The sequence below is a fragment of the Solea solea genome, chromosome 13, assembly GCF_958295425.1.
Source record: "Solea solea chromosome 13, fSolSol10.1, whole genome shotgun sequence".
Taxonomy (NCBI): domain Eukaryota; kingdom Metazoa; phylum Chordata; class Actinopteri; order Pleuronectiformes; family Soleidae; genus Solea; species Solea solea.
This window is the reverse complement of record NC_081146.1, coordinates 26,586,346-26,598,794: the sequence shown is the minus strand read 5'-3', so window position 1 is coordinate 26,598,794 and position 12,449 is coordinate 26,586,346. Positions and strand designations below refer to the sequence as shown.

The following is a 12,449-nucleotide window of genomic DNA, read 5'->3' as shown; positions in this document are numbered from 1 at the left end:
TAAAATTGTAATATTTAAAATGACACAAAAAAGAAAACTCTGGTGTGATTGCAGTGTGAATCCATGTGATTGCAGTTTAATTGTGATGTGAATCCAGTTTGACCTCACAGACGTGTTTTTCATTAAAAACTCTCGTTGGTTTGTCTCTGTGGTAAAAACTGATGCTCGGCGTCGTCGTGACGACAGCAGCGAGATTCTCTCCGGTGTCACTGAGGCCCAAACCCTCGGTGGCGTCTCCGTGCAGCAGGAGACCGTGTCACTCAGGCGTCCAGTGTTTCCAGAGCGTCCATGTGTCTGCCGGCTTCGTCTGTGGACCCTGCCCTGTGGGTTTCCATGGAAACGGACGGACATGCACGGCAACAGGTGAGAGTGACGCATGACTGCGATGGTTGGCTCCTCATTTGTGACAAAGTAACAAAACTCTACGTCGTACCATGATGCAACATCAGGACATGGGAAGAACTTTTCTTATTTCACCTCAAGTTCAAAAATTTCAGCTTGAGCGAAGGAAGTGAACAATGTGAATTTCACACTACATTACTGACACAACATCACATAGATCTGCGTCTTTGCAGGGATTTTTATGAATGTGTGAATGAATGTGTGAATGTGATGTGATACGGTGTGAATGTGATGTGATACGGTGTGAATGTGATGTGAATGCAGGGTGAATCCAGTGTGAATGTGATGTGAATGCAGTGTGAATGTGATCTGATACGGTGTGAATGTGATGTGAATGCAGGGTGACTCCAGTGTGAATACAGTGTGATACGGTGTGAATGTGATGTGAATGCAGGGTGAATCCAGTGTGAATGTGATGTGAATGCAGTGTGAATGTGATCTGATACAGTGTGAATGTGATGTGAATGGAGTGTGAATGTGATCTGATACAGTGTGAATGTGATGTGAATGCAGTGTGAATGTCATGTGATACGGTGTGAATGTGATGTGATACGGTGTGAATGTGATGTGATTGCAGTGTGAATGTGATCTGATACAGTGTGAATGTGATGTGAATGGAGTGTGAATGTGATCTGATACGGTGTGAATGTGATGTGAATGCAGTGTGAATGTGATGTGATACGGTGTGAATGTGATGTGATACGGTGTGAATGCAGTGTGATATGGTGTGAATGTGATGTGATTGCAGTGTGAATTTGCTCTGACCTCAGGACACGTAGATATTTCTTTTAAGATCAAATACAGTATTTTTTTAACAACTGAAGCAAATGTTTCTTCATGGGATTTGACTGAACATTCACATGATTGAACGGACTTTGTTTGTTTTGTAAATGTCCACAATGTTAGCGTCATGCTAATGCTAACAAAGCTGGGCTGCAGTTGTGTTCTTTTTTAAGTCGTATCTTCTAACTTCCAGTGTTTTACAGGTCAGGCAACAGTCGCCAGCGGAGCAGACGGTCATTCTCACATTTCCAAATCAAATTCCAGCCAGGAAATGACTCCCTCCCTCCCCTCATCGTCGTCCTCCACCTCTTCATCATCATCATCGTCTTCTCCTTCGTCACCCAGACAAAGCTCGGACAGGAGGACGAGACCAGAATCCTCTGTCTCCACCTTCAGTAGAGACAGAAAAACCACGGCGACGCCGCTGAATCAAACCGTGACTCGACTGTTTGCCTCCACCGTCGTCAGAGGTCAACCCAGTGGGGCGGAGCTGACCCCTGACCTCTCTGCCGCCAATGTCAAATCACACCATGTGACCTGTGCGGACTCTCCCTGCTTCCCCGGCGTTCCCTGTGAGCCCACGGCCACCGGGTGGTTCAGGTGTGGACGCTGTCCGTACGCTTACACCGGGGATGGAGTCACGTGTAAAGGTAGAGGCTGTCGTTTTATTTATTTATGTTTTTCTTCAGGTGCTTTTTTTTTGAAGATTGAAGTCTTTCATCTTTTTTTCCAGCCGTGTGCAGGTTTCCCTGTGGCAGGAACATGGAGTGTTCTCTGCCAAACACCTGCACCTGCAGAGAAGGTTACACAGGCTACAACTGTAGGACAGGTAGGTGAGGACACAGATAAAAGGAAGAGAAAATTGGATAAAAAGGATTGAATGAATGAGGCAGACCCACTAATTGAGAAAATGGTGAAGTTAGTGGCTTGGTCGTCTTTTTTTCCTGACTTGCCGCAGTGTGAAGTCATTTCGAAGCAAACGTGGGTTAAAGAGAAGTTGATAGCTCAATATAAATTGTACTCAAAACACATTTGAACTTAGTGATGGAGGCAGCAGAGGATCAACAACTCCTGTTTGTGTGTGATGTTAAAATCACTGATTTTCTCTATGAGGTCTGGTGTGAGCAGTGACGTGTGGAGGACATTGTCTAAAAGCACTTTGTGCTACAATTCCTACTTCTATTAAAAAGTGCTATTTATAAATAAGTGAAATGGATTGATTAAATACTATAATTTCATCATTGTTCCATGAAACGGTTTTAATATTAAACCACATGTGAAGATCCAGCTGCTCCTCACAGCTGCTTCTGTTCTTCTGCTCTCAGCTGTTTGTCGTCCAGACTGTAAGAACCAGGGAAAGTGTGTGAAACCACAGGTGTGTGAGTGTCCTGCAGGCTACACTGGACCCACCTGTGAGGAAGGTGATCTCACACACCCACACACACACACACACACACACACGGACAGTACAGCGTGATGGTAGCGTCTCTGTGTTTCCGTCTGCAGCCATCTGTGAACCTTCGTGCCAACATGGCGGCACCTGTGTGCTCAGAAACCTCTGCACCTGCCCGTACGGCTACGTGGGACCAAGATGTGAAATCAGTGAGATGTTTTTAAATCATAACTGAGTCAAAACAGCTGGCATTACAGGGATAGTTGGTTGTATGAGGCACTGACATGTCCACCATGTTTTTGTTTAAATGTGTGAACACTAATGTGTGAGTGTGTGTCAGTGGTGTGTAACAGACACTGTGAAAACGGAGGCGAGTGTGTGTCACCTGATGTCTGCAGATGTAAACCAGGCTGGAACGGACCCACGTGTAACTCAGGTACAACAACACTGCACCACATTCACACCACATTCTCATCACATTTACACCATATTCACACCAGATTCACTGCACATTCACACCAGATTCACATCAGATTCACACTAGATTCACACCAGATTCACATCAGATTCACATCACATTCACACCAGCTTCACATCAGATTCACATCACATTCACACCAGAATAACATCAGATTCACACTAGATTCACACCACATTCACACCAGATTCACATCAGATTCACATCAGATTCACATCACATTCACACCAGAGTCACATCAGATTCACATCACATTCACACCAGAATAACACCAGATTCACACCAGATTCACACCACATTCACATCAGATTCACACCAGATTCACATTCGATTCACACCAGATTCACATCAGATTCACATCAACAAGACATTTTAAACTTAAATTCTGACATTTGTGAAAGAACAACAAAAACATTTTTCTGATATTTTATGGCGCAAACATGTAATTTATGAAATGTGAAAACATAATAAAGTTGTTTGTGTCGTCTGCAGCTCTCTGTAATCCTGTCTGTCTGAACGGAGGAACGTGCATCAAACCAAACATCTGTGTCTGTCCCAGCGGCTTCTATGGATCCCAGTGTCAAATCGGTGAGTGTGATATGAATGAATGAATGAATGAATGTCCAAGAGAAACATGATTTAATCTAAGATAAGAAGAAGAAGCAATAATGGTTTCTTTGCTGCGTGTCCTGACACATGTGTGTTGTTGTTGTTGTGTTGCAACAGTGTGTAGTTCTCCTGACACATGTGTGTGTTGTTGTTGTGTTGCAGCAGTGTGTAGTCCTCCTGACACACGTGTGTGTTGTTGTTGTTGTGTTGCAGCAGTGTGTAGTCCTCCTGACACACGTGTGTGTTGTTGTTGTTGTTGTTGTTGTGTTGCAGCAGTGTGTAGTCCTCCTGACACCTGTGTGTGTTGTTGTTGTGTTGCAGCAGTGTGTAGTCCTCCCTGTAAGAACGGAGGTCAGTGTATGAGGAACAACGTGTGCTCCTGTCCTGACGGCTACACGGGGAAAAGGTGTCAGCAGAGTAAGTTCAGTGTGTGTAACTGTGGATACATTCATTGTTTATTTAAAGTCTAAATACGTTGATTATTGTCTCAGGTGTGTGTGAGCCCACGTGCATGAACAAAGGTAAATGTGTTGGATCAAACACATGCTCCTGTGCGTCGGGCTGGAGAGGAAGCCGCTGTAACATACGTGAGTTTCTAACTTAAAAACTCTGTTTTGATTATTTTTCTTGACTAAAATCCAGATTTTTGATATTTTCACTATTTCATGGTCAAACGTAGCCGTTTGTCTGCAAAAGTGTAAAAATGGCGGCGAGTGTGTCGGACCGAACACCTGCCACTGTCCCATTGGCTGGGAAGGCCTGCACTGTCAAACACGTACGTTTATCCACCATTTATATGAGAATAAACACTTTTATTTGACCTCAGATTCTTTTTATAAGCATTCACTGTTTTCCTCAGCGATCTGTAAACAGCGTTGTCTGAACGGAGGCAGGTGCGTCCTGCCAGAGTACTGCCACTGTCGGAAAGGCTACAAGGGACTAACGTGCTCAGTGAAGGTCAGTGAGGTAGAACTTGTTATTAAATATTATTACATGATGGGAGGAGAACCTGAAAGCACTGATATCTCCAGGGTTAAAGGTCATATTCATCTTAGTGATGAAAGCAGCAGCAGTGGATCAACAACTCCTGTGTGCTGTGACGTCTCTGTGGGCTTTGGTGTGGGAGAGTGAGTGGTTTAAAAACTTCAGTAAAATAAATACATACTTCATACAACCACACTTATAAAAATAAAAGTGAACACTTTAACCCTTAGGACCAGGTCTGATGTTAGCACACTCTTAACACTAAGTACAAAAATGTGCTTTTTAAAAGCAAGCTATATAAAAATGTTATACATTATTATAATATATTTTACTTTCATCGACATCTCACTTCATTATTCATATCAAATACTATTTTTCCAAGATTTTAACCCTATAAATGCCAGGTTTTAAAGGGAAAGAATATGAATTATTTTTACAGCCTGGGATGTGTGAATGATTAGCAGCAACGCTTGTCACAGTGCCATCTGGTGGATGCATGTTTTTTTCTCCATATGCTGAATAATGGACACTGAAAATGATCACTTCCAAAGCAAAAGCCCAGATATAAATGAAATGCACATATTTTGCTTTAATAAGTTTAAGTGAGATTTGCAGTTTGAATGGTTTTTCAATGGGACATTTTTTGCGCTTAGCGGTCCGAGTGTAACACTGGTTTGTACACAGTGTATTTTAGCCTGACTGTAGGAACTGAGCTGGAAATAACAAGAGCAAATAAAAACACACAATCTGGACAAGATTCATGTCATATGAACACATGAACACCGAAGCAAGAATGATTGTTAGTTGCAGCCCTAAATAAAACAGATCATTTAGCAGAAACTGCAGCTACAGAAAATCTACCCTTCGTACTCTAATATACTTAAATATGATTAAAAGACGATGTAGAAAAATGTATGATTTAATTGAATAAATGTTTTCACCTTTACAGGCATCACAGGCGTGATGGAGACGCAGTTATGGAGTAAAAGAAGCAACAAAATGCACAAAGCAGGAAGACGACACCATGAGTTGTTGTATGTACAGTGTGAGTGTGAGAGAGTGTGTGTGTGTGTGTGTGTGTGTGTGTGTGTGTGTGTGTTGAACGTTTGAACAGAGGGACTTTGATGAATTGCACGTGTCTTTTTGTCCCCGTATTTCACTACCTCATGTTTTGAAGTGGCACACGTGTTTAAGTCGTCAGCAGGGATTTTTACACAGATGTGTGTGTGTGTGTGTGTGTGTGTGTGTGTTTCATACGTTCCAGTTATAGTCGGAAGTCGGAGTAACCTCACAAACCCGATATCTGCTTTTCTATTACAGTCGTAGCTGGACTCAATTATACGCTTGCTGTTTATTTTCTGTTTATTTCAGATCAAGCACAATAAAATAACCTCTTCAAAAGGTCGCCGTGTTTGTTGATGCCTGCAACTCGGCACCGCCCTCTAGAGGAAGTATTGCGTAACGTCCAGACCAAAGCAAAGGACGTGTGGAGGTAAAACAGATGAATGTGCCTTTAATTGCACTTTTGTTTTACATTAAATCAGTCGTTGAGTTTTTATCCGTGAACATGTTGCTAATGTCACTCCCGCTCTCTGACTTCCGATGTAAATGGAACGCAGCAGTAATCTTTCATTTTATTATCTTTAATTTCACAATTTTAAACACTTTATAACTTTGACCAAACTGACATTTGTCGTTTCTTAGTTTAAAGAAAAAAAAAAGAAAATTCTGCCTAATTCAGATGGTTAGTTAGAAAAAGATGAAAACATATACATGTTGCTTCTGTTATTGCTTTCTTTAATATATTGTTTGAGGCTCATGTGAGTTGTGTATTAAAGTCATAACCGCTGCCTTGTTCAAAATGTTTTTATTAGCACCAAATTTCACTGTGATACAAGAAACATGTGACAAAATAAAAGAAAATTCTACCATTTCTTTTTCTTTCTAAATGAGCTTTGATAATTCATGCAATTCATTGACAAATTAAAGTATAATACATGTTTTTACAGTAAAAAAGAACATAATACAAGTCATTAAGAGTAAAAATATTAAAACTAACAATGTTCAGTTAAAGCTGTCCTCGTCCCTGATTGGGCCCCGTTGACCTGTGACCTCCGGCAGAGTTTACTCTAGTGAAACTTTTTCCTCTCCTCACAGCGAACGCCGGAGAAAGGCGAGCGACAGCGACATTTGTCGGGAGAAATGCACTTCCCTCCGTTCACGCAGGGCTGAGAACAAACAGCTGAAAAACATTCAAATATAAAAGATGTTAAATCTTTGTAAAGCCTGGAAAACACAACACGTCGTCAACCGCAGCACAACACAACCTACAGGCACTCATTTTTTAAAAGACTAACGATTATTTTCATTATCGATTCATCTGTCGGCGACTTTCTCGATTAATCGTTTGGTCCATAAAATGTCAGAAAACCTTAAAAAAAAATGTTGATAGTTTGTCAAACTTCAAACGTCAAATGTCTTGTTTTTGTCCACAAACTAAAATGATCCAGTTTTAATGATTTATTTTGTTTATTTGGAGCAAAGAAACCAGAAAATATTCACATTTAAGAAGCTGAAAAATCACAGAAAACACTCTGATTACAGAAGTAACTTGCGATTACTAAATGAATCTTTTAATAATGGATGAATGGTTGCAGCCCTGCTGTTCAGTAGTTTCTGCTCCTCCTCTCCTGATCACAGTCATGTGATTCATCAGTGGACTTCGACTCTGAATTAACGTGCTAAATCAGCTGTAAAGCCGAGTTTTATGGACGGGGTCAAAGTGTCCTGAGCCAAAAAACCCTGGAGAATGTGGAAGTGACTGTGGACGTATTTACGACTAACGCTGTAAATCCATGTGTTTCCATGTCTGGGTTACAGTTCATATTTCTATTATTGTAGAATATAAAGTGTTTATGGAGGCTGTGAGGAGAGTGCAGTCAGAAATACAGACCAGGAAGAGGAGAAAAATCATAAATGAAAGAATAATAATAATAATAATAATAATAGTGTTTTTTTGAAAACTGACCCGTGTGGCAAGCTCCGCCCAGCCATCCCTCTGGACAGCTGCAGATTCCTGGAGCCACACAGCTGCCCCCGTTCCTGCAGCCTTGTGGACAAATGGCTGCAACAGACCACAGTGAGACATTCTCAACATGCCAGCACGCACATCTGAGCTTAAAATACAACAAACCAGAGAGGCCCAAACACTGGGTTTAGGGACCCACATGTAGGTCGCAAGTGATTAGTTTGGGGTCCCGTACTTTAAAGGGCAGAGTGAGATGCACTGCAGTCTATTAACTGGTAGTAAAGGTCTGTATAATGGCGATTAGACCATTAGAGATAATTCTTTACTACCAGAAACTGAAGTCTGTAAAGCACTCACTCTCCTACACCAAAGTCCGCAGAGGAAATCAGTGATTTTAGCTGGCGGGGACACAGGAGCTGCTGGTCCTCTGCTGCCTCGTGTGGTCACTTTGTGTCACTGAGGTCAATCTGAACAAAGGATTTTAAACACTGAATTTTACTAAACAACACATTTGAACTTAGTGATGGAGGCAGCGAATGGATCAACAACTCCTGTGTGTGTGATGTTAAAAAGAGTGTGTGTGTGCGTGTGGGAGAGTGAGTGGTTTTCCATTGTGGTAAATGTTGAGCATTAATATTACTCTGTAAAAACTGCGTTTATGATTTATTACTCTTCCAGTTGCAGCCTCTTTTATTACTTAATAAAAAATAACAGGCTCTGTTCAGTCGACAGCTCCTGTAGAGACAGTAACTACTTTACACACATCATGAATCAAACTGCCAACGTGACTTAATCACGATGTAAAAAGCAGTAAAACGATTAAGATCTGAGCGTGGTTTAGTTTCCGTCAGCGAGAGCTGTGACCTGGTGGTGTTAACGGCGTCATTAGATACGGCTGTAAACTGACCCTCTTGGCATCTGGAGCCGGTCCAGCTTGACGGACAGATGCACTTGGCCACTCCGTTGACGGGGGTGCATTCTCCGCCGTTCCAGCAACCTCCGTCACACGTGACTGCCAAAACAAAGATCGCAAACCGTCAGCCGTCACGTCCACAAACGTCTTCTGGCAGAGTGAGAAATGGTCTGTTCTCCTCAGTGTGTTAGTTTGTTCTTCTGTTACCGACTTCCTGATTCCAGGGATTTAGGATCTCACAGAAACTCGCGTGATTTAACGTGACTTCAGAATATAAACAGACTGTTGGCATTGTGTACGATGTTTTGTGCTGAGAAGACGGAATCCACTCGTCTTGTACGTAAGTTACGGTTCTAAACAAAGGTTTAGTTCTGGGCACGCCCACAATCGGTGTTCAAATTGTAAATATGAAAACATGTTTACGATTTGAAATCACGTCTGTTAATCTCTCACATGACAGGATAATCTGTTCAAGTCATCCTCAAATCAGAAGGAAGACACTCACGATTGTCAGGAAAGATCCAGACCTGGACCAAAATCTGGTCCATTATCTTCTTGTATGGGGGCGGGGCTTTAGTTTAACCTGGATCTGATCAGATTACAGATTTGGCAGAACATGGTCTCATTTAACAAGTTCAGATTTATTTCAGCGACATCTTCACATGTTTACGTGAGATGGTTTTAAATGTAAGCAGGTGAAGTTCTAAACAGATCCACAAAGTCTTCTGGACAAAAACTGGTGTTTTAGAGTTTTACGACAAAGACTCTGCAGCAAAGTTTTAGTCTGGACTGACTTTAGAAAACAATGACCCTGTAAAAACAACATTCACTTCCTGGTCAGTTCCATCGTTGCGCTCATGTAAAACGTGACACGGAAAAGTCGGACGATGTTCCAGTTTTGGCCATATCGCCCAAAAATGTGTAAATAATTTTGCGTTTTTAAAAAAAAAAAAGATTTAATTGTTTTTCCACCATTGAAGAAGAATAAAAAAATTACAGATAACACAATATTGGCCAATTTGTTATTTTAAAGATCGTAATTGGCCCAGGAAGTCATAATCTGAGCATTAATAACTAATTTAGGTTAAATTGTTGTTTAATAATCAGGTTTAATAATCCTCTCTGAACCCTCACAGCCAGCAAAACTGGGTCAAACTGCATTCTCATTTTTTACCTTTGTGACAGTATCGTCCTCCAAAGCCGGCGAGACATCTGCACTTTCCAGGACGAAGACACACGCCTCCGTTCTTACACTTGGGAAAACAGTTGGCTGCGTTTTCACACAATAAAACACAGGGTTTTCACATCACTGCTCAGTTTCAATAAAAAACAGTGAAACAGGAAAAGGTTTTTATAGGAAACGCACACTAGAAATGTCACGCTGAAGTCATTTGTTCTGTTGAAGCGTTTAAGTATTAAAATAAATTGACATGATGTTACATTTTATGGGTTAAACATAATATAGAATAAAGACAATGGTTTTGCCAAACAACAAAACATTTAAAACTATTTAAATAAAAATTTTAAACTGAAATTTGAAACTAAACAATTTATTTTCATTTTTTGGTTGATTTATTTCATCTAATTTTTGTTTTTAATAGTTTTTTTTCATCTTACTGTATTTTGTCTCATAAAAAGTGCTTTTTCAAACAAAGTTACTATTCCCCAATTATTATCCTTATTAATAGATCTATGAGCCCTATTGTTTTCTTTATCACCACAAATCACATATCAATAAATAAAGTCTTATTACATTTTTTAAACACTTGTGTTACACATACAATATCGTGGTAGATTTGCCAAGAAATTTAAAAGAAAAAATATATATAATATGCTGTTGTAAAAAAGTTTGAATTTTAAAAAAGAAAGAAGTTTATCGATTTATTTTACTACATCACTGTCTCTGAATGAGTATTTAACAAGTTTTAATTTAAAACTTTTTTTTGTTTTACATGATTATGAAGTACAGCACCTTTGTAGCCTTGTTTTGATTTTTAAAAACTTAAATAAAAACGTATACATATGAAAACAAAGGTGTTAAATAATAAAATAAAGTTGTTGTAACGTCACCATACTGGCAGCTCTCTCCTTCGTAGCCTCTGGAGCAGAAGCATGTGTTGTTGCGGATGCACACTCCTGCGTGTTCGCACGGCGGCTCGCACTTCGCGTTGATGTCGAACACGAAGCCGACGGCGACGCCGCGCGGCGCGTCGGAGCCTGCGGCGGCGACGGCGAACAGGGCGACGACGCAGGCGAAGGGGGTGAGGAGCGTCGTCGAGGCCATGGCTGGATGGAGTCTGAGCCGGAGAAAAAGGAGAAGGCGAAAGGATAGAGGGAAAGACACGCAGGAGGAGGACGGAGATGAGATGGAGGAGAAGAGGACTGTCGGAATCACCCCCGCTGCTGGAGGTAGGGAAGCTGCAGGTTGGTGCCGGGGAGGGGGCGGAGCAGGGCGGGCGGGGGCGAAGGTGGAGTCAGGAAACGTTTCGGCGGGAGCCGTTTAAAACTCGACATACGCCCACACACAAACGTTTGTCTGACCGTGACTCGGAGGAAATACAACGTACCTACTATTTTAAAGTTTCCCCCAAAAAACAAATGAAAATACATTTTTTAAAGTACTTTTCTAAAAAACGTAGTTGTGTGAAGCCGCTAACACAGCTGACTGTGCTGTGCTAGCTCTGCGTGTGGAGACAGGCAGGTGACAAAATGGCTGCCTGTGCGGACACCAGGTAAAACTGATTTTAACCACTTCACAAACGCCAGTTTACGTCTACGATATCTTACGAATATGTTCACGTCTTTATCTCACTGTTGGACCGACTTTTCCAACAGGAAACTGAAGTTTATAAACCACTCGCTCTCCCGCACCAAACCCCATGGAGAACATCAGTGATTTTAGGAGCTGCTGGTCTCTGCTGGTCTGCTGCTGCCTCCTGTGGTAAATGATGTATTTTAAACACCAACTCATGGAAACAATCATCTGAATGTCTTATTAAGAATAACCTCAGTTGTCTGATCATTGGTGTCCAACATTCCTTTTTAAACATAGTCAGTGAAGTAAAAAATAATAATAATAATAAATAAATGTAACACTGAATTATGCAGCTTAGATTAATCCCTCTGACACAAGAATTTATGACTGGTCTGCTTTTATGTGTTCATTTAGTGGTTCCCAAAGACTGGGTTGGGTCATTGGGAGATTTTTTGAGGTCCCCAAAAAAATTTTTAGTTGACATTTATGGTGGATGTGCTTTCAATAACACGCGTAAAAAAAAGTCATAATTTTTTTTTACATTACTAACTTGTGGAAGTTATTCCGTCAACCATTCAAAATGATATGTTACGCACAAATTTGATTTCTGTCATGATTGTAGTCTCAAACGTTATGATTGGCTGATTATATATTTGTGTTAAAAGCAGTTGAACAGGCTGATAAAAGTGTAAAAAACCATTAAAGAGTGTTTTTCTGTAGGAACGTGTTAAATTGGTCGATTGTTAGGACGCAATGAAACACCAGTGATTTTCCCACAGTGAGCAGAATTACAGTATATAACAGAAACATAATGTGTTCATACAGAGCACATGTGGAAAAGACATTTCCTTGCAGCAGGCTGGTGACAGGAAGTGTCTGGGCTTATGTGGAGTGTGGGGTGAGGGGAAGTTCTGCTTTAATGACAATAACACAACCTCTGCACCAGGAATCTGTACACTGGAGCTTGTAGAAAAGTTGTATTCCATAATATTCAGTTTAATTAATTTTTATATAACAATACAGTACTTTGTAGCTGCTTGTTTTCTTATAACAGTTCACACAACCTACATTATTGTTATTTTAACGTGATATTGCTGATTTTTA

At 40.8% G+C, this 12,449-nt stretch overlaps 2 protein-coding genes across 5 annotated transcripts in view; one reads left to right on the top strand and one right to left on the bottom strand.

Moving 5' to 3' along the window:
- Positions 1 to 6,340, top strand: part of vwde (von Willebrand factor D and EGF domains) — an 86,857-nt gene extending 80,517 nt beyond the window's left edge. For 2 of the 4 annotated variants that reach the window (XM_058647464.1, XM_058647462.1), the window contains 12 exons: positions 187 to 363; positions 1,389 to 1,835; positions 1,919 to 2,014; positions 2,511 to 2,606; positions 2,692 to 2,787; positions 2,919 to 3,014; positions 3,549 to 3,644; positions 3,987 to 4,082; positions 4,157 to 4,252; positions 4,345 to 4,440; positions 4,525 to 4,622; positions 5,599 to 6,340. In XM_058647464.1, coding sequence (XP_058503447.1) covers positions 187 to 363; positions 1,389 to 1,835; positions 1,919 to 2,014; positions 2,511 to 2,606; positions 2,692 to 2,787; positions 2,919 to 3,014; positions 3,549 to 3,644; positions 3,987 to 4,082; positions 4,157 to 4,252; positions 4,345 to 4,440; positions 4,525 to 4,622; positions 5,599 to 5,613 — 1,505 coding nt within the window. In that variant the 3' untranslated portion in view covers positions 5,614 to 6,340. The remainder of the gene's footprint in view (positions 1 to 186; positions 364 to 1,388; positions 1,836 to 1,918; positions 2,015 to 2,510; positions 2,607 to 2,691; positions 2,788 to 2,918; positions 3,015 to 3,548; positions 3,645 to 3,986; positions 4,083 to 4,156; positions 4,253 to 4,344; positions 4,441 to 4,524; positions 4,623 to 5,598) is intronic. The other 2 variants (XR_009241976.1, XM_058647463.1) reach the window with 2 other exon arrangements.
- A 161-nt stretch (positions 6,341 to 6,501) lies between these two features.
- seraf (Schwann cell-specific EGF-like repeat autocrine factor) lies at positions 6,502 to 11,056 on the bottom strand. The gene is made up of 5 exons (XM_058647461.1): positions 10,661 to 11,056; positions 9,765 to 9,860; positions 8,585 to 8,689; positions 7,678 to 7,773; positions 6,502 to 6,891 (listed from the first exon to the last, which is right to left on the bottom strand). Exons 1-5 carry the CDS (start codon positions 10,872 to 10,874, stop codon positions 6,779 to 6,781), a joined length of 624 nt encoding a protein of 207 aa, XP_058503444.1. The 5' UTR covers positions 10,875 to 11,056; the 3' UTR covers positions 6,502 to 6,778.
- Positions 11,057 to 12,449: the final 1,393 nt, after the last annotated feature.

Bases quoted from the DNA above. Each gene is read 5' to 3' on its own strand.
- seraf (XM_058647461.1), bottom strand. From the start codon at position 10,874: ATGGCCTCGACGACGCTCCTCACCCCCTTCGCCTGCGTCGTCGCCCTG. The intron at 8,690-9,764 runs GTAAAAAATGAG...TTGTTTTGGCAG, and splicing joins AGGACGATACTGTCACAAAG to TCACGTGTGACGGAGGTTGC. The intron at 7,774-8,584 runs GTCAGTTTACAG...GGTCTGTTGCAG, and splicing joins CGGCTCCAGATGCCAAGAGG to CCATTTGTCCACAAGGCTGC.